Raw genomic sequence first — 24,772 nt, 5'->3', positions numbered from 1 at the left:
CAGCATTAGGGATACTTGGGTTTTGCTCAGGCAGATGAACCCATTCAACTGAAGAGCTGATTTATTTTTTTTCCATTGCTACTGAGGTATGATCTTAAATAAAGGAAGTGATTCAGTGATGACTTAAGCCTCTACAAGGCAGTAGAAAGACACTCACAGCTTCGAGCCCATCTCCACAATGAGCACATTGCTCACTCCTCTTCACCTCTGCAGGTGGATTCTCACACCAATTTCCATACTCTCTGCTTACAGGCAGTAACACATGCCTCTAACCCCATAAATCACACTGTACCCCACTGCAGCTGGCTGGGTGATTACAGGCAGACACAGCCCATTTTAAATTGTCATCTATGTGACACCAGCACTGAAGAATCCTTCACACGGGATCTCAGCCATCCCACCTACCACCGTTGGCTTTATGTCACTGTATTGGCCAACTTTTCCTTCCGTTTCAACAGAAGCCTTATCCCACATCCTCCTCCCCTTTCCATTTTTGCTATTTAAGTACAAGTTCAACACAATCGAAAGCACTAAGCGTGAAATATGAAAGCTCCCTAAACATTCCTTCATTACCAAGCCCCAGAGGTAAACGATCCAGAACTCAGTAATACCCACTGAATAAAAGAAATCCTCACCTCGTTTTCCATCCTCCAAATATCAAACTGTCACCAGGTTGGTGCCAGATGATCCAGGCATGAATTAAACCCAAGCAAACACAGCAGCAAACCCCAAAATCAAGGACACAGGTGAGGGAAGGCAGGATGGGAGAGGCCTCAGAGCAGAGCCTCTCTGTGCCTGACAGAAGCTGCAGAACACTGAGCTTCCCTGCTCTGAGGGAAGGAACCACAAAAGCCAACTAATTCAGATCAGGGCACTGTTCATAATGAAAACGGGGGTGGCTATTAACTCACCCTAATTGCAATCTTGTCTTTACTGAGAGCAGCATGAGTTCTTGTGGGTGTGCCAGACAGTAACCTTAAAGTAGTTTTTTGTTTTTTAAAAAAGCACCTGCACAATGCAGACACTCTCCTCCTGAAAAGCATCTTTACTCACAGCACAAGTACAGTTGCATCTGCTTCACTGCCCAGAGAAACAAACACGACACGTGTTCCCGTGGGCAGGAGCTATCTTCAGACTCACCCTGCAGCAGTTTACTCCAACACATCTGCAGCAGGCATCAAATAAAAAACAATCTCCAACAGCACTCTGCTGGGGGAGGCACATGATGCCAACACAGAACAGGTTTGGCTTTCATCAAAGCTCTGTGATGCTGCAGGAAGTGGTACACAAGTCCCAATTCAACAGCACAAGTTACCATCCAGAATCCCTTCCCAAAAAAACAGAAGGGTCAGATCAGAGTCATGTGGCCACAAAGACGTGTTTGTTGAAGCATCAGCATCTGAAGGGAGGTGGTTCTGAAGCATTTCAACAAAAACACAACAGCTGACAACTGCTGAGGTGTCAAAACAAAGCTCTTATTGTAAAACTGAGACAATGAAAGCGCTCTAGGGAAGAGCCAGTTATGCAGCATGCCCATGGATGTAAGGAAAAGTGCTGTTACAGAGCTTTCTATGCAGTGCTGGGTAAGGATGCCTGCTGGAGGCCTCAGCCAACTGTTTATGTCATTTACAGAAATCATTCTCATGATAACAGCACTGTGCAGCTTTATTTAGTCACTCAGTTACAGCAGTATTTTAAAAGACTGGGACAGTCAGATTTTTGAAGTGTAACAGGTATTCAGCATGGAACAGTATACTACATATTCCTTTCACAAATGTCTTACAGAGCTGATACAGTACTAGCCATCAATCCAGCAGCAAGCGCTCTGGAGTAGAAAAGGATGCAACAAGATAGCTACACTGGAAAGACAACTTTAGAAAAAGTGAAACATGTAAGGTCTCCCCTCTAGTCCCCAAAGAAAGCATACAGTTTGGATCTAACTTTACAGTTCTACATCAGTTTCTAGAAACTTAAAAGAACAAAACCAAAAAGCAAAACCACTGGCCAGTACAGTCTTTGGATATTTAGAGGAGGGGGAGAATGTCAGTTTCCAGAATGAAGTCAGTTGGTTTCGGCCTCACCAGGGTCTTTGCCTTCTTTGTTCTTTCGAACCTCTTCAATATGCTTGTCCTGAAAGACACGAGCAGGGATATATCAGCCCCCCCAGGCCCAGAGGCAGGGCACACAGCAGAGCAAACCCAAGCTTGCTTCCCACTCCTCAGCTCACAGCAGGTTCCCAATGGGGGTTACTAAAGAAGGCTACAAAATGAAGCTCCCTGAGAGCAAACAGCCCAATCTCACCCCATCACCCCACAAGGAGCATTTCTACAAACCCTTTTGTGCATTTAATAATCTTATTTTAAATTTAGAAGCTCCACAGAACACTGAAGGATATCTGTCTGCTCCCTCACTTGGCTCTTCCTATCTTTATTGATACATTCCCTCCCAGACAGAACCAGGACTCTACACTCACCTTCTCCCTCAAGCGTTCCAGTTTGGCAGCCATTTGTGCCTCACGGTTCTCTTTGTTAGCTTCCATTTTGTGGGTCAGCTTCTCCTCTGCCATTTTGCTGAAGTTGTTGTTCTCTTCAATTGCTTTCTGAAGCACTTCTTTTTCATGCTCCCGTTTCTCAGCTAGCTGCTTCAAGACTTCTGCTTCATGAGACTACAAACAGACCACGCACGTTTTCAACACAGAAACGGATGAATGAGGACAACTACAATCCTGTTGCCTGCAATTCTTAAGAAGAGATTTCTCTGCTGTTTTCCCCACAACGAAATAACTTCCTGATGCAATACAAAGCTCCCTAGTACTTTCTCCACCCCCATAGCCTACATTTCACCATTACAAACCACACAGGAAAGCAAATTTCTATCATAACTGAAGCCTTGACAAGTGGGATACTTCCCAGAGCAAACAGTACGGGTAGGTCTTCATTTCAGCAGACACAGTTGTTCTTCTCAGTAGTGTTTGGTATGATGTTATGCTTTGATTTCAGGCAAAAAGCAGCATCAATAACATACCAATGCTTCCAGGTGTTGCTAAGCAGGGCTACAGAGAACCAAGGACATTTCAGTTTTCTCAGCTTCTCCTACTGCCTTGCCAGCAAGGGGGCTGGGGGAGGCACAAGGAGCTGGGAGGGGACAAAACCAGGCCAGTCGACCTAAACTGGCCAAAGAATGGCTACTCCACACTGCGTGACATCAAGCAGAAAGTAAATTTAAAGAAGGGGAAGTTCATCAGTCAGTGGGTGGTGAGCAACTGCTTGTATGTGACTTGTCCTATTTCTACATACACACGTATAAATAATGATCAGAACTATAAGCCTTTTTCCCTCTTCCTTTTCTCATATCTTAAATTATTATTATTATATTTTTTTAGCCTCAACTTGAGCTCTATTTCTTTTTTTTTTTTTAATCCAATTCTCTCTCCTATCCCACTGGGAAGGGAGGGAATGAGCAAATGACTGCATGGTGCTCAGCTGCCTGCCAGGCTAAACCACAGCAGGATATTTGATGCTAACACCTATAAACTCTCCTACAACACTCCTGCTTCTCAATATGGTGGGTTACTGTGATTCTGGTTGCACAGGAGACTGCACCCTACTTAGTAAGCCTCTGCACTGCTAAGGGCTCCAAACCACATCTGAACAGCAGGAACTTACCTCAAGTACTTTACTCACAAGGATTCTAGTTGCAGGTTCATCACTAGATATTGTAGAAGAAAATGAATCCTTCAGTTAAGTCTGTACTATTAAGAAAAGCTTCTTTCTTGAAACAGCCTCCCCTCCCAGCTAAATATCTCCCTGCTTTTCAAGTGATCATTCAAAACCATTTTGGGAATAAAGCTTTGTAAGAACAAACCTGAGTTCCTAACAAAGCCGAATTAACATTCACAATGTAATACCAGAAATAAGCTGCTCACCACTCATCTTAAGAAAGAAATTGTATTTAAGGAAATCCCACTGCTTGCAGATCTCGCTCCAATCTGTCGTTTCAAACGTACCTTGCGTCTCTCTTCTGCTGCTTCCAGTTTCTTCTGAATTTCTTCCAATGACAGATCCTTCTTTTTTGGAGGAGAAAGAGGAAATTCTGGGGCTGCCTCTTTTGAGCGGGGACCAAGGATCAGCTCAAATGCCTGCCCAGAGGCACGCTTTTCCAGTTCTTTCACTTGGATATCTAGGAACACACAACAACAACAACAACCCTCAGTGGTGTTTTAAGCCAGGAAACTGACTTGGCTAACATGAGCAAGCCTTCAGTAATTCAATGCCACCAAGCTGGCTTAAAGGAGACAGCTGCATCTGAGCCAATAGCTGTGCTTTAAGCAACAGCACCACTATTATGAAAAGAGAAAAAAGGCAGTGGACAATTTTGTCTGCTGTTCTTCCTGGATACTGCATCCTAAAGCACCTGATGCTACTGCAGCCTGAGGTATCCAGAGTCACAAAAACTAGCATGGCAGGAATACAAACTGGGGAGAAAAAAGAAAGTGCCTTCCTTTCAGTGAGAAGTCTGAGGCACTGCTTTTATTCATTAAAAGTCAGGAGAGCCAAGAACTGACAACAGCTCCCACGGAAACACACGAGGCAGCATTCTGCTCTTTGAAGACCTCTGAGCAGACACCTCAGCCCCACACAGTTTCCTTTTTGATCACCAAGCTGCCTGCATGACAGCTCTGCTGGCTGAGCAGATGGCACACAGATGAACTGCATCCTATCTGCTAACAGCATGTGATGGCTCGGGGTGCTGCTTTAGCAGCTTCTCCACAGCAAGCCTAGCGATGGAAGAGAAGCACGGCAAAAAACAGTTAAATATAAATTTGGTGCAGCTCAATTACAGAGTAGTAAAGCGAGTAGGAAGCAAGTAGACAAGAACAATGCAAAAGAGCATCGAGCATACCCGTACCAGAAGTAGCCATGACCGAGGCAATCCGCCTGCAGGAGCCAACGGGAGACCTTCAAGCAGATAAAGTCCTGGAAAACAAAGAAACACGCGTCTGAATCGCTCGCGGTTTCTGGACGCGTTTGGGATCTGACTGCAATTCGCCGAGCAGCAGACAGACGGCCGGGTCGCAACACGGTGTTTTTTTTCCCCTTTGTTTGAATCCACGTCCATTAAAACACGCAAAGCCAGTAATGTCAGCGCTCCCCTTCCCCTCCCCTCCACCCCGCAGCACCGAACGGGCGGACCCGACCCCAACCCCAACCCCGACCCCCCCACGTTGCATTGCCCCGCTCCGCCCTCCGCCAGCCAATCAGCGCCGCGCGTCGACGCGGAAGCCCCGCCCCTCCCAACCGCACCGAATTCAAACGGCCGAGCGAGACGGCGCGCGCGCAGGCGGGCGGGCGCGCGGGGGGCTCCGAGGGGGCGGAGCCAACGGCAACATCCGGGCTCCGTCCGACGCCCCCCCCCCCCCAACCCAACCGCCGCAGGTGCGGCCCCCGCCTTCCGTCTGCCCCCCCCCCCGTCCCCCAACCCGCAGGGAAAAGACCCCCAACGCGAGAGGGGCTTCGCAGGCGCTGGGGCGCGGCCGGGCGCCGCCCCTTCCCCAGCTGACAATGGCGGGGTGCTGTCAGCCGAGGGCGCGGCCGCCCCTTTTCTCCTCTCCCCAGCCGCCATCGGGGCGGTTCCCTCGGAGCGATCCCCCCCACCCCCAAGCCCATTGTCTCCCGCGGCGCTCTCTTCGTCGCCGCGACGCCCGCGGATCGAACGGACAACAGCTGGTGTTGAGGGGACAAAAGCAGCGCCTGCAAACCTCCCCCCCCTACGGCTGCGGAGCCGCCCCGTCGCGCTGTCAATCCCCCCACAGCCCCCCCCCGCAACCCCGCGCTGCGGCACCGCGACCCCCGCAAGGACAGCCGCCCCCCACCCCGAGCCCTTCTCCTCAGAGCCCTTCACAACGGCAGAAGGGCGGCGGCGGCCACCGCTCCGTTCATCCGCGGCTGATCCCGACGCCGCGCACCCACCTGCCCGCTCCGCTGCTCCGGTCCCACTCCGCTCCCGCCCGCCCCGCCGCGCACAAAAGCGCCAAACAAAGACACGTGACCCGCCCCGCCCCGCCCCTATTGGCCGAGCCGAGCGGCACGTGCCGGCCGGCGGGGAGGGCGAAGCTGGGGGCTCTGCGCCCCCTCCTCCGCCGCCCGTTGCATGCCGGGAGCCGTAGTCCGCGGCGGGCGGGCGGAGGCGATGCGGGGCGGCGACCCCCGCGGCCCGGCGGTGGCCCGGTGGAGGATGCGGGGCCGCGGCGCGCCGTGCCTCGCCTCCGCGGGCCGTCCCGGGGGCTGCGCGGCTCCGCGCCGCGCTCTTGTCGCGTTCCCGGAAGGCTGCGGGACTCCCTTTGTCTGCCGCCCCGGTGGCGGGGAGGAGCGGGAGCCCCGGGTGGCTGCGGTGACAGGGCGGACAACTCCGGGATGGCTTCTGGGCTGCGGGCCGTGACCGCGCCGTCCTTCATCCCCTATTGATGTGCAGCGGCCCCTTGGAGCCGTCGGTCACCTCGGGGCGGCGGTCGCTCGGGGCCGTTGTCTCTTAGCTCAGTCCCTCGGTTGGCCGGCACAGACCTCCACCATCTCAGCATCACTGCAGTGCCCACCTTTGGTCCCTCAGGGCCACAGCCACCCCATACCTCCACCTTTGCTTTTAGAGCCCTAGGGGAGCAGGCAGCTGTTCTGGGGTCAGCCACCAGCACAGCACCTCTGCTGGGAGGTGACAGCAGCAGAAAAGCCATCCTGCTGTTCGGGAGACAAGACACGTGTACTGCCTGCACGCGTTCCTCCATCCTTGGCTGCATAACGAGCATCCATTCCCCGGATAACACCATCAGATAAGTGCTTTGCTCACCAATGTGTCTTTTTGTACACGCTGTACAATGACCAGTGTGCGATTCCTATGGCCTGGCCATGCTGCAGTCACTTCAGCCAACACCAGCAGCCACTAAGAAGCAGATGGCCGGAGAAAAACACCAATCTGCTACAATGCAACCCAGCACAGCAGTCTTTGTACCCAAAACACCAAAAGAAAGAGTTTTCTGAGGGATCCGCCCTTCTCGTGCATAGTCTTGAGGATTTTGCACCAAAAAAACAACCACCCTACCTTCAGGAAGGTTAATATTGTGACAGAAATGTACAAAGCTTTCAAAACAGAGATTATTTTAAACACTTGCCCTGCTTTTTTTTACTGATCTGATGTCTATTTCCATGGAAACCACATCCAGCCGCCTGGCTGCTGGAACTGGGAGAGGTTTCTGCTGGAGTGAATGGAAGAGCCATTTTCCAGCAGCACCGTTGGGCCTTTTGGAGGGTGGCAGGGATCCCAGGTCCCACATGGTTTGTCTGCCTGGCCATTTGGGATCATGCCTGGTACACACACAGGGTTCCTGGCTCAATAGCAGCTGTACATCCATCAGTGTCACACACAACATGCTTGTTTTGTGTGAAATATCTCAAATGCTTGGATTAAATTGCACCAAATGCTGCTGGAAGACAAAGAAGCCAAGTAATAATGACATCAGCTTGTGTTTTGCTTTATCATTTGCTATTATTCACACAGATCAGTGTTGGATGCTTTAATATTAATGCTTTTCAGTACAATTAACGAGCTTATCCTGGGATGATCTCAGGATTTCCCAAAGGAAGTAAAGCTTCCTGGGTGTTGGGCTTCTCCTTCAGTACCTGCCTTACTGCCATTAGTCACTGCTCCTCCCTGGAGAGACGATGATGAAGTACTGCTTTGTTGCTTTTGAAGAAGGGCTGCAGGCTGGGATACAACCACATGTCACGCAAGAGCTGTTTTCTGAGCTTTCCATCTTATCTCGTGGGCTCCTCGCAGGGACAAAAAAACCAAAAGAGAAAGGAAAAAAGACCTGATTGTAACTTACCTTCCTTTGTAGATCAGCTTTGCAGCCAAAACCATTTAATTCAGCTAAGAACTTGCATACCTAAGAGGCAACACAGTGGGAGTCAGAATTGGGATCCGCTCTCAGCCCTGACATTTTGCAGCCCAGGTCAGTTAGGCAGACTTCAGCAACCTCTTTGTGACACCTGCCACCCACCACCCATTCCAATTGAAGCCAAAATCTCCAAGCACTGCTGCAATACAAAGAGGAGTAACAGCTCTTAGCAGCTGGAGGAGCACGGAGACGATCTCATTTTTGGCCTCATTGCAAGACTGCTTTTATTTTTGGAACCCGCTTGTTTATGTGGAATTTATTTTTGTCAAATCTCTGCGAGAACGAAGGATGTGAAAAGCTTTTATTACATTTGATTTGTGTTTATCAACGCTTTGACTGGGATTCTAAGCAGATTCTTCTCCCATAAAGCCTCAGCATTCTGCGGCTGCAGTCCTGTTCATCTCCCAGGCTCCTCACCACCAATAAGAGCTGTTTGTTAGAATTCCAGTTTAAAAAGAGCACGGAGCACTCAGACTCCTTCCACCACTGCATTCTGCTCTCAGAGCAACAGCAAAGCCAAGGGCTCATCCAGAGAGCTCCCTGTACGTGTAAATGTGGGACGTGACGTGATTAGATGTAGCACGAAGATTAAAGAGCCCCCTCTGATGTGATTATCAAAATACTCCACAAAGAGACTGACATAATTAGGTGACAACTCAGCCCATGGCAGCTCTTTTAACTTGCAAAAATATTTAATCTCCAGTGAGAAAATGTGCTTTGTGAGCATTGAAGTGCCACGCTTAAGCACACGTGGTGGACAGGCTGACATCCTATATGTTAGTTGGAGAATGTTTCAAAGCACCTTTGTAAGTGCTATCAGCAGCAAGTACTTTCTGAGACTAGCAATGGTCACTGCATGAGTAAAGCACGTCCTAAAGCTAGAAATCCAATGCTCTGCTTGATCCAAGCCAATCAGAGCCTGTGAGAGGAGACAGCAATAAAAGAAACTTGTGCTCAGGGGTAGAGAAAGGCTGCAAGGTTTCCCCTTTCCCTGTTTCCCAGCCTTTGCACTAACCTCCAGCAAGCCCCTTTGCTCTTCCCCATGTGCTGCTGGAAACTATTGGACTTTTTTTCCAATCAGACAAGGCACCTGAATTCTGTCGCAGGTTTGCTTTTTGGGAAACTCACTGGAACTTGCTTCATTCAATTCCCTCCCCTCTCCCACTTGGAAGGGCGCAGCGAGTGATGGGGCTGGGCAAGAAAAAAAGCACAACAGCTGAGTTCCTCGAGATTCTGGCAATCAGGTGAGGCGGCTGGGGAGAGGCAAAAGTGAGGGAAAGGACCCAGCTGTTAATAGAAAGCAGAGACTTCACACTGGGTAACATTCCAGGGTTGGTGGATTCCTCCATGACACCAGCAGTGCTGAGAACTGCCTGATAGAAGGGGTCTGTGTGCAGTGAAAGCTGTCCCGGGGGTCTCCTCTCCTTGCTCCGCTCTCCTTACTCTCAGCATCCTTTCATCCTTACATCTCAGCTTTCCTCCTTCTGCTCCCAGCACACATATCTGTGTTTCCCATATGGAGCACTGAGAACTTTGCTATTTGAGGACGCCTGCGCACAGCCCAGTGCTGAGGGAGGGAGAGCCATGGAGAGGGGCTGCTGAGAAGCCCTCTGGCAGGCTTTATGCTGGTTTTTGTGCGCGTGAGCCAACGTGAGAGGCACTAATTACATTTCAGAAGTGACAGTCAGTCACTGCAGGTGGGATAGAGCAAAGGAGACAACGTGTTTTCAACAACCAGGTGGAAGAGAGGTACATAAGAAGTCATTAAAAAAATCCAGTAGAGATGGAAGATTCCAGTAAAGACATTTGCTTTCGCTCTTTCCAAATGAAGTGAGGGAAAGAAAAGCTGGGGATAGCACTAATTATTCCCTGGTTCCTAATTAGTTCCTTGCATTTAAACGACGGTTTCAGCTCTCTCAGCATCTCAGCAAGCCCATTGTGCTATTAATACTTCCCTGGTGAGATATGGTTAAAAATACTCCCACCCTTTCACGACAGAATGTAGCTTGGAAGTGTTGTGATGGGAGGAGTTCAGGGATGGAAATCCTCTTAAAGGAGCACGACTTCCCCTGTGTCAAATAGATGAGGTGGGTGAGCTGGTAGCAACCCCAGAGTGAGCCTGCTTTCACTAGGAACAAACTCTGCAATAACACTCAATGCAGAGCTTCGGGCTGCTTGCTATCAAAGCAGATTCAATTACAGAATCAATGCAGAGCCCTATAGGGATGGATTTCTTGCAGAAATCTGCTGCCTGGGAAAATCCTACAGTGCCTTCCTCTGAATGGGCACTGTAAGGAAATGTCACCCCACACAGAACCACAGTGCTGTACGTGGATGAGATCTGTGTCAGACACCATGGACACAAACCATTTCTGTCTGTTTTGTGAGCCAAATACATATATATACATACACATACACGTGTGCATTTGAATATATATACACACACACACTTTTAAAGCATCTTTCCACACTGCAGTCCAGCCATGAGCTGCTTTCAGCCCCAAGTTCCCTTCAGGACAATCAGCAATTCTCTCCCATCTCCATCAATAATTTGGCTTCAAAACGGGTTAATTCCCACTCCATCCCCCTGGCTCTGTGTGCTGCCTGGAATCACTCAGTATGGAAACAATACCTGCACTTAACATTTGCTCAGTGCTGTCTGATTCCTTTTTCCCCCCCCCACTAATTTGAACTCCTAATCAATCAATACATATATTAAAAGAAAAAGACCAGGCACATCCACTACAGCTGTGAGAGCAGGCAAACAAAGGCAGCCTTGCCGGCTGAAAACCCATCGCTGTCTTTTATGCAATAAACCCAACTGCTGCTGTACTCTAAAATCAATACCCAGAGAGACATGCCTACGTTGTGACTGCTAACCTAAGTGCTTCATTTAATTAAATACAACCAGAAACCCAACCCAGGCCTTGGGTGCTGGATGTTGTTAGAGAGCTGCTATGGACTTGAGGAGACAAAGGCATCCTGAGGCCCCCGTGTCAGCCAGGATGGGGCTGATGGAGCACCTGTGGTTCACATCCCACAGGGTCTGAGCTCAGCCTGTGCTTCCTACACTCAGGGGAAATGACCCCAAATGATCCCTCTACCGTGTTTTGTACAGCCTGAAACTAGAGAGACCTCACGCAGCCCTTTTCCTCCTCCAGTGCCTCGGTTTCCCTGCATCCTCTTTTTCTTTTTTCTGTTATTCAGGGAGCATCTCTTGTCCCATCCAGGGCCAGCAGAGCATCGCTGCAGCTGCAATGGGGCTTCAGAGTGAAAACTGACAAAAAAAAAAGTACCTGTTTTTCCCTCCAGGTAGCCTGGAAGCGATGACAACAACTCGCTTCTGTCATAAAGGAAGTTGATTTTTCCTTTGAACTTCACCCGGAGTAAAGATTTGATTTGCCAAGGGAAAGAACAGAGCAAGGTGAAGAGCCGCGTGTACTCACCGATTAAAGGGCTGCGAGGAGAGAGGAGCTGGCTGGGAAGTGGGCTGGGTGCTGCACATCCAGGCTTTGCTATTCCTTTAACAAACACAAGCAAAAGGGAAGAAAAAAGAATCACGCTCCACTAGATGTTACGGTAATTAAAAGGAGGCTTTAACACAAGTCTCAATTTGCATTAATTAATTAAATCAAGCTGCAAGCTTCGATGGAACAAAGCTGGCTTTCGAGCAGCAGTGCTTATTGCTGGGCTGGGGTGTCTGTGTGTGGGTAGGGAGGGATGCATGGAGAGCCCTGAGCCTGCTGTGTTTGTGCTGCCCGATCTCAGCCCCAACCCTGGGAACAGCAGCTTTCAGAAAGCAGAGCTTGCACTGCGATAGAGGAATGCACCCATTCACACCCTGGCCACGCTGCAAGCACAGCTGTGAGAGGAATATAAACGGGCAGCTGTTGGGCTATTTATTTATTTATAAACCACCAGTCGGAATATGGAAGCAGAGCAGGCACAGTGCAGAGCTCAGCTTGAAGCAAGTCCCTCCCAACGAGGGTTGATCTCCCATTGAGCAGCAAAGCCCCCCAGTGGGACCCAATAGACACAAACCCCCCACATGTAAGGACAGGGTGACCGAGAGCTGATAAGCAGTTGGGTGCTAGAGCAGCTCCCAGATCATGGTAACCCTTAACTGCTGCTTCCTGCCCCCCCACCACCCCCCCCAAAAAAGCCTTCCATCCAGGTCCAGCAACACAGTGCATCGATCCAGCAGCAGGGTGAGCAGCACCGCCCTGTGCTACACTTGGGGATTTGTGTCACTGCTTGTGCACACGCTGCTCCTGGCATCCTCCATTCCTGTCCCCATGCCACACTCCAGCCTGGAGGATGCCCAGTGGGGGGAATCTGGGCTGGGTTTGGAAGCAGCAGCACTGAGCCTAAGGCTGGCACTGGAGGTGGAAACGAGCAGCTTTCAACACACCGAAGGGTTAACATATTGAAGTTGCCCTCCAACCACAGTCATCCCCCCCCTCCTCCCTGAGCCTTTACATAAGGCTCGTGCAGAATTTATAGCCTCCCTCAGCCACGCGGAGCTGAGCCACTCCCTGCAATGTCAGAGCACATCACAGCAGTGCTAATTCTGGGAGGAAGATGGGACTTGATTTCTGCACCAGTCACTGTCTCTCACTGTTAGGTAGGACACAGAGGTGTGTTCCCCCAATGGGCTCTGCAGGCAGTGACCTCAAGTGTCTCCTCCTCACCCTCAATACCTTGGTCCCAACGCTGCATGATGCTCCAGTATGCTCCCAGCACCGGAGAGGGTATAAATCAGTTAACAAGTATGTATCCAGAACCTTTAAAAGAATTGAGGTCTTGCAGCTTTGTCCACGCCAGTCCTTGCTTTGCAGGAAGATGAGCCCTTCTGCTGTTGCATCTCCCCCCCAGAGCATCCTTACCTCCTCAATTAAAAGGAGACAAGGAGGAAAGGATTTGGCTATCGCAGTGGCACAGATGGAGAACAGAGGAAGGATGCTGCTCCCTTCCCATTCTTTTCCCTTTCCCCTCCCTTTCCCCCAGGTTTGCTGTCACCAGATGAGGAATAGCTCCCAACAGCCTAAGCCAGGGCATCCTAGCTGCATGCAATGCTATGAACCGTGCCCATGGCTTCTCCCTGCAATGCAGGAGTTGTGGCACTGGGCTGACACTGCCCTCACCATGTGCATGCCCAGCGGGGACAAAGGAGGAGCAGATGGACACCACTCAGCAATGCAGCAGCTGCTGAACAGCGTGTCCTGCTGCATCCCAGCCCCACCGCCCAGGGGAGCCTGGGGACATCTGTAGGACCACCACCAGTGCAGCTCCAGAAGCACCGGGCTTCTGCTTGGGGACAGCTGAGGGTGGGAGCCACCTTACACAGCACTCCTTGTCCCAGCATCTCTGGTATTACACCTAGGATTGTGCCCTAGTTGATCCTCAACTCCCCCCAGCTTTGCACTTGCAAAGTGCCCTGATCAGACTTTGCCATCTCCATACTCAGAGCCCTTATTGCATCTTTCCTTGTGCTGGATCATTGCTTGAACCCCCCCAACCTGCAGCAACCCCACTGCTGCAGTGCACACAGGGCCCATTCACGCAAGCAGGGCACTATCACCAAGGCAAGCTCAAGTCTGTGACCCCAGGGGTTTTATTCCCTGAGCTCTGCAGTCTCCAGCAGCCACCACAGGCTCTCAGGCAGAGAGGGCTTCGTGGAAGCATGGCGGGCATCGTGGCCATATCTTGCAAGCACAGTTTGCAGGCCTCACTCTCCCAAGTGTCCTCCTTCCCTTTGGAGGCAGACCCCAAACATTTTAGACAAGGAGCAGCTGAATTCTCAGCAGCTGGATCCCAACAGCAAGCTACAGGTTGGAGAGGCGGAAAGGTGCTTCTGGAATGACAGAGTCCCCAATGCCTTCGAGGAGGTGATCCCATCGAGCAAACTCCTCTCTCACATCTGCATGGGGCAGAGATGGTTTCAGGGTTACTACAACAATAATCACCCTGGTTTCATGCATAAGAGGAGCAGGAAAGGGACCAAACCAGCAGCTTTCCCAAGGACTTCCCAACCAACGCTTCCCCATGTCCTCTGGACATTGCCACTCTTGCCCAGAAGATGGCAGCCAGGCAGCTCATGGCCGTATAGAACAGGGGATCATCAAACCAACCTCGTGCCTTCACAAGCCCCATTTAATTCCACCTGTGCCATACCAAGGTGCCTCTGCAGGAAGGCCAGAGCCGCCTGGGTGGTGATGTCCAGGCACTTGTGGGGGTCGAGGGTGCCCCTCGCATTGAAGACACGGGGGATGAGCTTCCCAGTGAGGAAGGCAAAATCAGTCTGGCTCTGGTGCACAGATCCCCTGGGGAAGGGAAGGGAGCGTGTGTAAGAGCCTCCCACTCTTGACCAGGCACCTGCCTCAACCCCAGACTCACAGGATGGTTATGATCTTTGTCTGGCTGTTCCTGGAGCTCAGCCTCTTCATTTTGGCCACACTTTCGGGGGTCTGGAACTTCTCGGTGTTGATGAAGAACACGGGCTTGGGCACCTCAGGGTACAGCACGTTCTCCAGGGGGAACATCCATGCATCCAGGGCCACCGCGCACCTGGTGGGATGGGCACATGTGCCCATAGCCCCTTTGTGGCCTTCCCAGCCCTGGGAAGCATCCCAGAGCCACCCACCTGAACCCAGATTCCTTCACTAAGGCCAGCACAGCTGTCACCCCACCAAATGAATGGCCCATGACGGCTGCTTTAGCCAAGTCAATGCTGTCCTGCAAGAAAGACGTGCACCACAATGAAGGCATTTTCCTGTTTGTCACACAACATGACCTGACCCTTCCAGCCAGGAGCACCCAGGCCAGCCCTGCAGCCCCATGTACCTTCAACACAGAGAGGTCGAAGCCCTGAGGAAGGATGTTGGGGATGGATTTACCACTGCTGATGGCCCGGAAGAGCTGAAGTGCTCGTGCACACTCATTTGCTCTGCGATGAACCTGCAGTGCAAGCTGCCCTCATCAGCTGAGCAAACCCTGTGGGGGTCTGCACAGGTGCTTCTTTTCCCCACATCTCCCACCAAGAGCTCTCCTCTGAACCCCCAGCACTCAGACACAGCTCATTTCCCTGAATTACCGCAAGCATAAAAGCAAACAGGAGGCTGCACCACAGCAGCTCCCCCGAGGGATGCAGTACATTTCTTTGTTATTATTATTAATTCACTTAATCTGATACCACAGACCACTGGAGATAACCCAAAGCCCTCAAACACTCTCCATTCTGAGCCACAGCAGTGCTGCCAGAAGATGCTGCACTTCAGACCGAGGCTCTGCCCTCAGCTCACATCCCAGTCCTGAGCACACATAAAAATAACAGGCTGGGATTTAGGACTGCCAAAAGCACCTCCAGGCTCTGCATGTTCTGAAGTGGCTTCGAGCCACAGATCTCAGCTCCGTGCTTCCCTTTTAAACAAGACAGAAAGGAGCAGTGGAGAACCTCGCTCAGCAGGAAGCCCTCCTGCTATCAGCTGTGCAGGGTAATCCCAGAGAGACAGCAATGGGAGAGCACCAGCAGGCCCCCAGACCCCAGAAAAGGAGACAAAAGGGGTGGAGTGGGTTTTTCTCAGTTTACAAGGAGAAAGCTCAGGTTCAGCCCCAGTATTAACACAGTACAGGTTTGGGAAGGGTAGATCCCCTAGGGTGGGGATGTGATCCATCCTGGTTTGCCCATCCCAGTTCCTCCCATCCCCCCCCCCTTACCTGACTGTTCCGAAAATAAAACTCCTTCTGTCCCTGTGGCACCTGCTGGTGGGGGATCCACTGCTCCCGGACAGCCTCTGCCGTGCAGAAATAGGTCATGGCAGCAGAACTGTCCCTGCAGCAGCAAGTAGGAAAGGGGAACATGGTGAGGCAGCCCTTTGCCTGGCCCCCATCCTGCCGTGTATTTGGGGAGGGGTTTCCTCTCGAGGCTGCAAGGACTGTGACACCAACCTGTGCTCCAGCGCAGCCACCACAAAGCCCCAGGATGCCATCTGCATGCAGACGGATGAGTACACAGTGCTGTGAAGGGATGAGGTCAGGCCTCTGTCTTGAGCACCAATGGGTTGGTGAGGGACTGCGAGGACCTCACAGCACTCCAGTTCCCATCCCAGCCCCAGCCCCCCCTACCGAAAGGCTCCCAAGCCATGTGAGAAGATGATCAACGGGTACCCACTGCTGCAGGTTTTGAAAGGTGCCTTCCAGCTGAGCGGCACTCTGCAGGAGCCTGTGAGGGACAAAAAAAAAAAAAAAAACACCCCAAGAAAAATCGAGGAGATGGGCAGCAAGGCACTGCTTGGACCCACTGCACCGACCCCAGCTCCTCTTCACTCCAGGGCCCGGAGGATTGGCCTTAAGCCCACGAAAGCAGCAGGTGTGGAAGACACGGGAATGCCTGCGTGGGGATGGGGGTAGGGCCGCCCCTCACCGACGGCGATGCTGAGCAGCGGAGCGCACCACCGCCGGCTGTGGCCACTGACATCAGCCAGTCCGCTGCAGTACTCGTAGCGAGGGATCCAGAGCGGCCGTTCGGCTCCATCCCGGGGTACGCAGGGGTAGAAGAGACGGAAGAAGAGCCCCTGCTGGACAGAGGGGACGGGGAACGTGGTGCGTCCTGGCAGCGGCCGCAAGATGTCCTCAGGAACTCAGCCCTGCCGATACCCAGCAGCCGCCCCGCCCGCCCCCATCCCATACCTGCTGCGTATGGCCCACCATGACGTCCGCGCAACCCACGCGGTGAGGTCCCTTCTCCGGGGGCAGTGCCAGCGACTGTTCCCCTCCCATGGCACCGCAGCCGAGCCTAGGCAGAGCGATGCGGTCAGCAGCCGTCCCCCCAAACCTCCTCTTTCTCCTGTCACCAAATCTCCACCGCGGTCACTCCTCATACCTGCCAGAAAAAAGGCTCCTGCTCCCCTCCGCACCTACGGAACCCCGCACACACCTCGGATCGCAGCGTATCCCCGCCGCCGCCCCGGCTCCGCGCTGCCCTGTACCCGGCCACGTGGCTGTCCCGAGCGAGCAAAGTCCTGCAGCCGATCAGAGGTTACGGCTGTGCTTTCTCGCCCCGTGTCCCGACTCGCCTCATTGACACACGCGGCTGTTAAACGCATCCCGTGCCCAATTCGCCCCACGTTCACACCGCGGCCGGACAGCTGACCCCATCCCACGATGGGGAACGTAGAAGACGAGAAGGGGCGGCTTGGCCGAGCCGGAGGTGGCACATAAAGCTGTGAGTGAGGGAATGGCGCAGGGCTGACACGGGGACAGCCTCGAACACCGCGGGAGACACGGGAGGATGCGGTTCTGTATCGCACCCACGGAGAACTACAGCTCCCAACGTCTCCTTGACTGAGGACTATATCTCCCAGAACGCACCGGGTAACCGGACTACAGCCCCCACCATCCCCCACAGCACCACAGCTCTCCCCGCCCCTCCCTCACGCAACCCCCCCACCAACCCACCCCGCCTCAGCCCCCAGCGCTCCCCGCCCCGTCTACTCTGCAGCTCTCAGCGTCCCCGCAACACGTAGCTCCTCGAACTCCCAATTACCCGCTGTGCCCTCCCCAGCTTCACCCCCCCCCCCCTTCGAGCACCGACGGCGCACCTCCCCGTGTCACTGCTGCAACCGCACCTCCCAGTGCGGAAGACGGTCCCCAGCTCAAATCACGGTTCCCCAAAGCCCCGTGGCGCTGCTGGGCTCCGCCTGCCCCCACGCCCTCCCCCCGTCCCCACGTTCCCCGTCTTTAATTTAAACCGCTTTCGCAGCCCCGCGCCCCCGATAATCCACGGCGGCGGGGGATTAAATCCCAGCGGGGCCGAGCTGTCCCCTGAGCCGGGCAAATCGCCAAAGATTTGGTTTAAAAATAATAATAATAATCCCTGACAATTTCCTATGCACGCAACCCACGCGCTGCTCCACCCCGGGGAAACTGAGGCAGGTGTGGGCCCGGTAGGGCTGTGGCGGTGCCACTCCCGCTGCATGCCAACCGCTCCGCTTCCCGCCCCGCGTCCCCGCGGGCTGAGGCCGGCCGCGTTGTTACACCCACGGCTCGGTTTCAACGCCTGGGCTGCCGGGTGGGGTGGGGTCTGCGAGCTCCGGCCTGCCCGCCGTGCCCCGGGGCTCACCTCCGGTAGGCGGGACGAGGGTGCCCCACTCCCACGTGGGACGCGGTGATGGCAGCACTGCGGGGCTGGGTGAGGGCACGGATACACACCGAATGGGCTCCGGGACCCTCACACAGACCCCGCCGGGACGGGGGAACCCCCACGGCCACGTGGGCGCGCCGCGATATCTCCGGGGCGCGCCTTTTTGGTGCCGCGGGCCACGCCCACTTGGGCTCGGACAGCCAATGGGAGAGCGGGGGCGGGGACTCGGTGGCGGGGGGAGCGGGAGGCCGAGTGACAGATGCGGCTGGGGGGGGGACAACGGGGGAAGTGACAGCTCGGGAGGGGGGAACAAGAGCAAGTGAAGGGACACGGGGACGGCACCGGGGGGAGAGAGGGACAGAGCTTGCAGGGGGGACAGACAGCGTGGGGGGGGAGGAAACAGCCTGAGGGGGGACACGCAGCTTGACTCGGGGTGTCAGCAGCCCGGAGGGGCACAAACAGCGCGGCGGTGGCTGTTTGTTGGGAGGAAGACGGACGGGCAGCCCAACTGATGAAGTGACAGCAGGGGGACACTGCCGAGGACAGTGACACCCCCAGGAGGCACAACAAGGCGCTGGGAAGGGGGGGTGCCCCCGACGCAATGAGCGGCGGAACGCGGCGGGACCCCCTCCGGGGAGCGGGGCCGATGGAGTGCGGGGACCGCCCCACAGCCGTCCCACGGCGGCGTTAAGGCAGCGCGGGGCCCCCGTCGTGCGGCCGCGTCAGGGATGTGGAGCCGGGGCTGCGGCACGGCCGGATCCCGCGAGCAGCATCGACCGAGAGCGGGCACCGGCGCCGGGACGGCGGAGGAGCAGCTGAGGTACGGGAGCGGCGGTGAGCCGGGGTTGTCTCCCGGAGGCTGCGGGGGGAGTCTCGCCGGGATTGACCCGCTTGGAAGGGAAGCGATCATGCGACCTCGCTCCCTCCCTAGGGATTTGAAGCTGGGCCAGACGGCAGAGGGAAATGTGACCGTCGCTGCACCGAGCCCGGGAGAGAAGGGAACGCTGCGCTGGAGGGGAGGCAGTGGGAAACCCACAAAAGGAGGATCGCGGGGTCCCCCATCCCCACACTGCGGGGCAGTGAGCGTCAGGAGCCGCTCCGCCTGGGGTCGGGGACACCGTTCTTTCCACCGGACCGCAGTACCCGTCCGAGCCTGATGAGAAGCTCGTGAACCTATGCAGACCAGGAAGAAATACATTTTCCTGACTTTCCTCGCCTCTTGGCTTCTGCTTTTCTTCTTTGGAAGAGAGCAGCTGCGTCGTTTTGCTTTCTTTCCCAGGAGGAACGTCGCAGCCCGCAGGAGTTGGCCCCGCTGGGCGGATCGTGCCCTCCTGCACAGCTTTGCGGAGCCCACGGAGCTGCAGGGCAGCGGAGACACGGCGCAGCCCTCACCCCGAGCCCTGCGGGCGGCACAGCTGAGCACATCCCAGGGCAGCCGGTGCCGCATGGAGAGCTGCTTCGACGCCTCCCGCTGCCAGAATGGCTTCAAGGTGTTCACGTACCCGCGGGAGCACGGTGAGCCCATGTCAGAGAGCTACAGCAAGATCCTCACCTCCATCGAGAGCTCGCGTTACTACACCCCACGTCCTGAGGAAGCCTGTCTCTTCGTGCTGAGCATCGACACGTTGGACCGCGACCCCCTCTCTGCTCACTACATCCGCAGCGTGGAGCAGAGGATCCGCTCCTTCCCCTTGTGGAACAGCGGCCGCAACCACCTCATCTTCAACCTGTATGCGGGCACTTGGCCCAACTACACTGAGGAGCTGGGTTTTGACATCGGCCACGCCATGCTGGCCAAGGCCAGCTTCCACAGCAAGAACTTCAGGCCCGGTTTTGATGTCTCCATCCCCCTTTTCCCCAGGGAGCATCCGCAGCGCGGCGGGCAGAGCGGGTGGCTGCACCACAACTCGGTGCCCCCAAAAAAGAAATATTTGCTGGTGTTCAAGGGGAAACGTTACCTGACCGGGATCGGCTCTGGCACCAGGAATGCTCTGCACCACATCCACAATGGGAGGGACATCGTGTCGCTCACCACCTGCAGGCATGGCAAGGACTGGGAGAGGCACAAGGACACGCGCTGCGACCAGGACAACGTGGACTATGAAAAGTGAGTGGGATGGGGCTGGGGCCAGGCGGGGGGAGAGGCTCTGTAGGTGTGCACAGGGAATGGGGACAGTCTGAGGCTCTCCTGGTTTCATTTCCGTCTTGTAAGGTGGTGGTGGTTTGAGGCTGATCCATTCTGTATTAAAGTTGGAGCAATCTGGTGAGAGCAGTTCTGATCTGCAGTCGCCACTGCTGCTCCTAATACGATTTCTCTTTTTCCTAACACCGATGAATGATGCTTTTCTACTCCCCTCTGCTGTCCTCCCCTAACATAAATGTTTATTTTGGAGATGAGCCTGAAACTTCCCCCCAGCCCAGCTCAGCTCCAAGTCCCATAAAACCAATGGGTGCTTGGGCATCCTGGTGTGGACATCACAGTGTGGGCTCCTTGCCTGCAGCTTTGGAACAGCTCATGGCCACACGAGAACTGATGGGAAATATCCTCAAAGTATCTTAGGAGGTGCTGGGAGGTAAAAGTGGAGCCAGGGCTGCGGGCACTTGGATTAGCCAGGGCTTCAGGGAGGCTCAGGAGGATCAGCCCTCATGGTGGGGCCTTCTTGGGGACGGGGCAGTGGGACATGTGGTGGGCCAGTGGGATGGGACCCAAGGTCAGTCCTGCACTATGGGGTGGGAAATCCCCCTTCCACCCAACCCAGGTAATCCTCTAATGCTGTTTGTGATACACGGGGATTTACACCTTGCCCAGGACAGCTTTAGAGAGCAGACTGATGGTGAGCACGTGGCACATGGCTGTGTCCTCCTTGTGACCATGTGTCTTGTCCCACTTGTCCCTGTGGGACACCTGGGTAGAAAGGCATCAGCATCTCCATCACACCCAGCCAAGAATGTGTGCAGATGTCCCCAGGTGGGACAGTGGCAAAGGGGCAGTGGGGACAGCACACCAGGGACAGGGCGCTCTGAGGTTTGGAGATGTCCCTGTTTGCTTGGGGACACAGGGAAGCAGCCCTGCCACTGAACCACAGGAGAAGAAGCCAGCCTTGTTCAGGGCTGCATCGCCCCCCTCACTCCAGAACAAACCCGTTCTGTACTGGATAAAGGGCAGTTGTGGCCATGCCACGGTCCTGCCCTGCTACCGCCACCACGGGGAGGGCTCCCTGCAGCCGCGGGTCCCCCGTGGCACCGAGCCCAGCCGGAGCTGCACAGGGGCCGTGCAGAGGGAGCACGGTGGGCACCCGGCCCGGCCCTAACAAAACAAGGAAGCCCTGCCGGCTCGATTGCCCGGAAACCACAGTGCGTCAGGAGCTGAGTGTTTCTATCGGGAGGTGCCGGCCCCGCAGCCCGGCCGGCGCCAGGCTCCCCACCACGGCCGCCTGCGAGGGAAGGATGCCCGGCCATTGGGGACACATCGCGTTCCCGTGGGGCAGGTGGCGGTGGGGTATCCCTGGGATGTGGCAGAGGCAGAGCGTGTTCATGGAGTTTTTGGTCAGATGGGTTCTCAGGAGGTGCATTTTGTTCCTAAAGGTTGGTGTTGCTGACGCCTCAGCGCTGGGCTGGCTCCCTGCAGGGATGCTGCAGCACACAGAGGGGGGTTCATCCTTACCTCACAGCCACCCCATCAGTTCCCCCAGCCTGGAAGTGGCCGGTGCTGACCCCACATCCTCACCACAGCTGGGTCCAGGGGACCTTCCCCTTGGGGTCAGCAATATCCCACATCGCTTTGGCCTCGCAATCCCCCCCATCCCACCCAGGACCCATCCTCTTTATGTGCAGGAACAGACAGGGTCTGTCCCACCCAAACGTCAATATTGGCTTTTCCGATGCGGTCGCAGGGCTCTGTGAATGCCTTTCCCTGCAACAGCACAGAAGGGGCTTTCACAGCCAGGGGGATGCACTGCCTGCAGCCCCCCCTGAGCAGTGCCAGGACTCAATGCAGTTTTGGGGCTCGGGGATTTGGGTGCTGACTGTGCACTGTGCTTCATTGCTGGGGAGCGGATGGTGCTGAGCCCACGCTTGACTCCCCTTCCCCTGCCAGGTTCGACTACCAGGAGCTGCTGCACAACTCCACCTTCTGCATCGTGCCCCGAGGCCGGCGTCTGGGCTCCTTCCGCTTCCTGGAGGCACTGCAGGTACCAGGGGGCTGCGAGAGCATGAGGGATCATCCCCGGTGTCCCTGTGCTCATGGGGTCCTGCGCAGGCCGCCTGCATCCCAGTGCTGCTGAGCGACGGCTGGGAGCTGCCCTTCTCTGAGGCCATCGACTGGGGCAAAGCAGCCGTGGTGGGCAGTGAGCGACTGCTCCTGCAGGTACTGTGGTGCTGCCCCATGTCCAGCACCAGGGGTTGACCTGATTTGGGGTCTGAGATGAGAACCCCATCCCTCCCATCCTGCAGATCCCCTCTGCCGTCCGCTGCATCCGCCCAGAGCGCGTGCTGGCATTCCAACAGCAGACTCAGTTCCTGTGGGACGCATACTTTTCCTCTGTCGACAAGATCGTGCACACCACACTGGAGGTGAGCCTGGCCCCAAAAAGCCCCCCCGGCTACCAGGACCACCTCGGTGTGCTGATGTCCTCACACAGATCATTCGGGATCGGCTGCTCCCGCACCGCTCGCGATCCCGCATCCTCTGGAACTCACTGCCTGGGGGGCTGCTGGCACTGCCTGACTTCTCCACGCACCTCGGGGACTTTCCCTTCTACTACCTGCAGCACGGTAGGACCCTGTGCCACAACATGCTCTGTGTGCCCAATGCCTGCTGCCACACCTCTCCTTTTCCCCCACATTGCAGGCTCTGGCCCTTCTGACAAGTTCACAGCACTGCTCCGGGCTGATCCCCCGCTGGGTTCCCTCTCCCAGCCCACCCTCAAGCTCATCCAGGCCGTCTCCAGGTCCCAGTACTGTGCGCAGGTGGGGAGGGATGGGGCTGGGAAGGGCCAGGGTGGGATTGGGGTGGGAGGGGGTTGGCAATGATCGTGTCACCCTCAATGTCCCCTGCTTGCAGCAACAACTGGACCACTTATGGTTTTATTCTGAGGCTGGTCCAAATCCTGGTGTAATGTTTTTGGGATGAAAGAGGTGCAGCCCTATGTGGAGAGTGGGCTGGAGATGGTCCCACAGCAGGACCAGGAGGGTTCAGCCTCAGCTGCCTTGCAAACACTGATAACAGACTCCAGGGAATGCCCCTCCACTGTGCCTTTCCCCCCTCCCAAAGATCCTGGTGCTGTGGAGCTGCGAGAAGCCACCGCCTCCAAGTGGGACGTGGCCACAGACTGCTGTGCCTCTCACCATCATCCAGGGCAGGACGAAGGTACACAGAGCAGGATGCAGGGAGCTGGGGTACACACCCCATAGTACATCCCATATTGAACTCCCACCTCTGCTGCAGCTCAGCGACCGCTTCTTCCCATACGCAGCCATTGGGACAGATGCAGTGCTCAGCCTGGATGAGCACACCAGCCTCTCTACCAGCGAGGTGAGCACTTCCCAGCCCCATGGATCTGGGCAGGATGCATGGTGGTCACTGCAGAGCTGGCAGGGAGTGCTGTCCCCATATCCCAAAGCTCAGGGACAGGCAATGGGGCGGCCATCAGCCTCCTCTCACAAGTCCCTGTGGGTTGAGACTATGCCATCCCCTGCCCTTTGCAGGTGGATTTTGCCTTTGTGGTGTGGCGCAGCTTCCCTGAACGCATCGTGGGCTTCTCTGCATGGAGCCACTTCTGGGACCCCGAGCAGAAGCGCTGGGGCTACACCTCCAGGTGGACCAACAAGCTCTCCATCGTCCTCACCACCGCCGCCTTCTATCACAGGTACCTGGGTGGATGGGGAGGGCCCTGTGGGGCTGTGAGGCTGAAGCCTGCCCTCCTCATTCTTCACAGGTATTACCACAGCCTCTTCACGGAGTACCTCCCCGTGGGGCTGCGGGAGCTGGTGGACAGACTGACCGCCTGTGAGGACATCCTTATGAACCTGCTGGTGGCTGCTGTCACCAAGCTGCCTCCCATCAAGGTCACGCAGTGGAAACAGCACAAAGAAGCTGCAACTCAGCCGGTAGGATGGCATCCTGGGCTTCAGAGACACCCCAGCTGCGGGCACAACCCTTCACCCTTCATTCTCCTCCTGCCCAGGTGAAGGACACGGCGGCAGGCAGCACCCGGCGTTTCTCCCAGCAGCAGGATTGCCTCAACCAGCTGGTGGACTGGTTTGGCTCCATGCCCCTCGTGTCCTCCCAGCTGCGCCTCGACCCAGTGCTCTTCAAGGACCAGGTCTCCGTCCTGCGCAAGAAATATCGCTACTTGGAGAAGCCCTGAGCTCAGCTGTGCAGCCCAAACCCCTGCACAGACCTCGCAGGGCATGGCACAGCCCTCCTGGACCAAGCACAGCCACGGGGCTTTATTCCTGATTGGGTTTTACCAGTACAATAAAGATCAGTGGAGGTGCAAAGTCTGACATACTGTACCCAGCAATGGCACAGCACTGTGCCACCTCTCACAGCACCTCTGGGCTTAGCAATCACTGCTGTGCTCCCGTGTTTGAGCCCCGAGCAGCAGCACAGCATCAGGAGCTGCGTTGTGGCCGCGGGTGCCCCATAGCCATCCCTACCCCACACACTGCAGGGCCACCTC

General features: G+C 55.3%; 3 protein-coding genes across 16 annotated transcripts; 1 reads left to right on the top strand and 2 right to left on the bottom strand.

Moving 5' to 3' along the window:
- Window positions 1–1,647: 1,647 nt before the first annotated feature.
- Window positions 1,648–6,055, bottom strand: STMN1 (stathmin 1). 2 transcript variants are annotated; one of them, XM_048969027.1, is made up of 5 exons: window positions 5,970–6,055; window positions 4,903–4,976; window positions 4,007–4,179; window positions 2,474–2,665; window positions 1,648–2,130 (listed from the first exon to the last, which is right to left on the bottom strand). In XM_048969027.1, exons 2-5 carry the CDS (start codon window positions 4,919–4,921, stop codon window positions 2,062–2,064), a joined length of 453 nt encoding a protein of 150 aa, XP_048824984.1. In that variant the 5' UTR covers window positions 4,922–4,976; window positions 5,970–6,055; the 3' UTR covers window positions 1,648–2,061. The 2 variants fall into 2 exon arrangements, with proteins under 2 accessions (XP_048824984.1, XP_048824986.1); XM_048969029.1 differs by having other exon boundaries at window positions 4,909–4,976.
- A 1,464-nt stretch (window positions 6,056–7,519) lies between these two features.
- PAFAH2 (platelet activating factor acetylhydrolase 2) lies at window positions 7,520–18,266 on the bottom strand. Of its 12 annotated transcripts, none has more exons than XR_007380992.1 (12): window positions 16,830–17,312; window positions 16,637–16,742; window positions 16,371–16,524; window positions 16,073–16,169; window positions 15,896–15,964; window positions 15,665–15,779; window positions 14,792–14,905; window positions 14,592–14,683; window positions 14,345–14,515; window positions 12,649–13,868; window positions 11,395–11,469; window positions 7,537–8,087 (listed from the first exon to the last, which is right to left on the bottom strand). XR_007380992.1 is itself a non-coding variant. In XM_048969014.1 (11 exons), exons 3-11 carry the CDS (start codon window positions 16,724–16,726, stop codon window positions 13,526–13,528), a joined length of 1,245 nt encoding a protein of 414 aa, XP_048824971.1. In that variant the 5' UTR covers window positions 16,727–16,742; window positions 16,830–16,968; window positions 18,069–18,263; the 3' UTR covers window positions 7,521–13,525. The 12 variants fall into 12 exon arrangements, 5 of the variants coding, with proteins under 5 accessions (XP_048824972.1, XP_048824973.1, XP_048824971.1 ...); XR_007380994.1 differs by having other exon boundaries at window positions 7,539–7,820; XR_007380990.1 differs by having other exon boundaries at window positions 7,521–7,820; window positions 7,937–13,868.
- A 219-nt stretch (window positions 18,267–18,485) lies between these two features.
- Window positions 18,486–24,737, top strand: EXTL1 (exostosin like glycosyltransferase 1). Of its 2 annotated transcripts, XM_048969149.1 has the most exons (12): window positions 18,486–18,909; window positions 19,021–20,196; window positions 22,186–22,279; window positions 22,348–22,455; window positions 22,542–22,661; window positions 22,730–22,862; window positions 22,939–23,057; window positions 23,362–23,457; window positions 23,536–23,622; window positions 23,796–23,956; window positions 24,026–24,197; window positions 24,275–24,735. In XM_048969149.1, the coding sequence occupies exons 2-12, from the start codon at window positions 19,265–19,267 to the stop codon at window positions 24,455–24,457; spliced, it is 2,205 nt and encodes a 734-aa protein (XP_048825106.1). In that variant the 5' UTR covers window positions 18,486–18,909; window positions 19,021–19,264; the 3' UTR covers window positions 24,458–24,735. The 2 variants fall into 2 exon arrangements, with proteins under 2 accessions (XP_048825106.1, XP_048825105.1); XM_048969148.1 differs by having other exon boundaries at window positions 23,796–24,197; window positions 24,275–24,737.
- The last annotated feature ends 35 nt before the right edge of the window (window positions 24,738–24,772 follow it).

The sequence above is a fragment of the Lagopus muta genome, chromosome 23, assembly GCF_023343835.1.
Source record: "Lagopus muta isolate bLagMut1 chromosome 23, bLagMut1 primary, whole genome shotgun sequence".
NCBI classification, from domain to species: Eukaryota; Metazoa; Chordata; class Aves; order Galliformes; family Phasianidae; genus Lagopus; species Lagopus muta.
The sequence above is the reverse complement of the archived record's forward strand: the minus strand, read 5'-3'. Positions and strand labels throughout refer to the sequence as shown.

What these genes read in the sequence shown, in the direction of transcription:
- PAFAH2 (XM_048969015.1), bottom strand. Translation starts at nt 16,726, where the DNA reads ATGGGAGGGGAACAGTCGCTGGCACTGCCCCCGGAGAAGGGACCTCAC. An exon ending in GTGGCTGCGCTGGAGCACAG is followed by an intron (nt 15,780 to 15,895) that starts GTTGGTGTCACA and finishes TTGCTGCTGCAG; the next exon opens with GGACAGTTCTGCTGCCATGA. An exon ending in GTGAAGGAATCTGGGTTCAG is followed by an intron (nt 14,516 to 14,591) that starts GTGGGTGGCTCT and finishes CCATCCCACCAG; the next exon opens with GTGCGCGGTGGCCCTGGATG.
- STMN1 (XM_048969027.1), bottom strand. An exon ending in CAGCAGAAGAGAGACGCAAG is followed by an intron (nt 2,666 to 4,006) that starts GTACGTTTGAAA and finishes GTCTGTTTGTAG; the next exon opens with TCTCATGAAGCAGAAGTCTT. An exon ending in TGGAACGCTTGAGGGAGAAG is followed by an intron (nt 2,131 to 2,473) that starts GTGAGTGTAGAG and finishes CGTGTCTTTCAG; the next exon opens with GACAAGCATATTGAAGAGGT.
- EXTL1 (XM_048969148.1), top strand. Translation starts at nt 19,265, where the DNA reads ATGCAGACCAGGAAGAAATACATTTTCCTGACTTTCCTCGCCTCTTGG. An exon ending in CTTCTACTACCTGCAGCACG is followed by an intron (nt 22,863 to 22,938) that starts GTAGGACCCTGT and finishes CCCACATTGCAG; the next exon opens with GCTCTGGCCCTTCTGACAAG. An exon ending in GGTCCCAGTACTGTGCGCAG is followed by an intron (nt 23,058 to 23,361) that starts GTGGGGAGGGAT and finishes CCCCTCCCAAAG; the next exon opens with ATCCTGGTGCTGTGGAGCTG.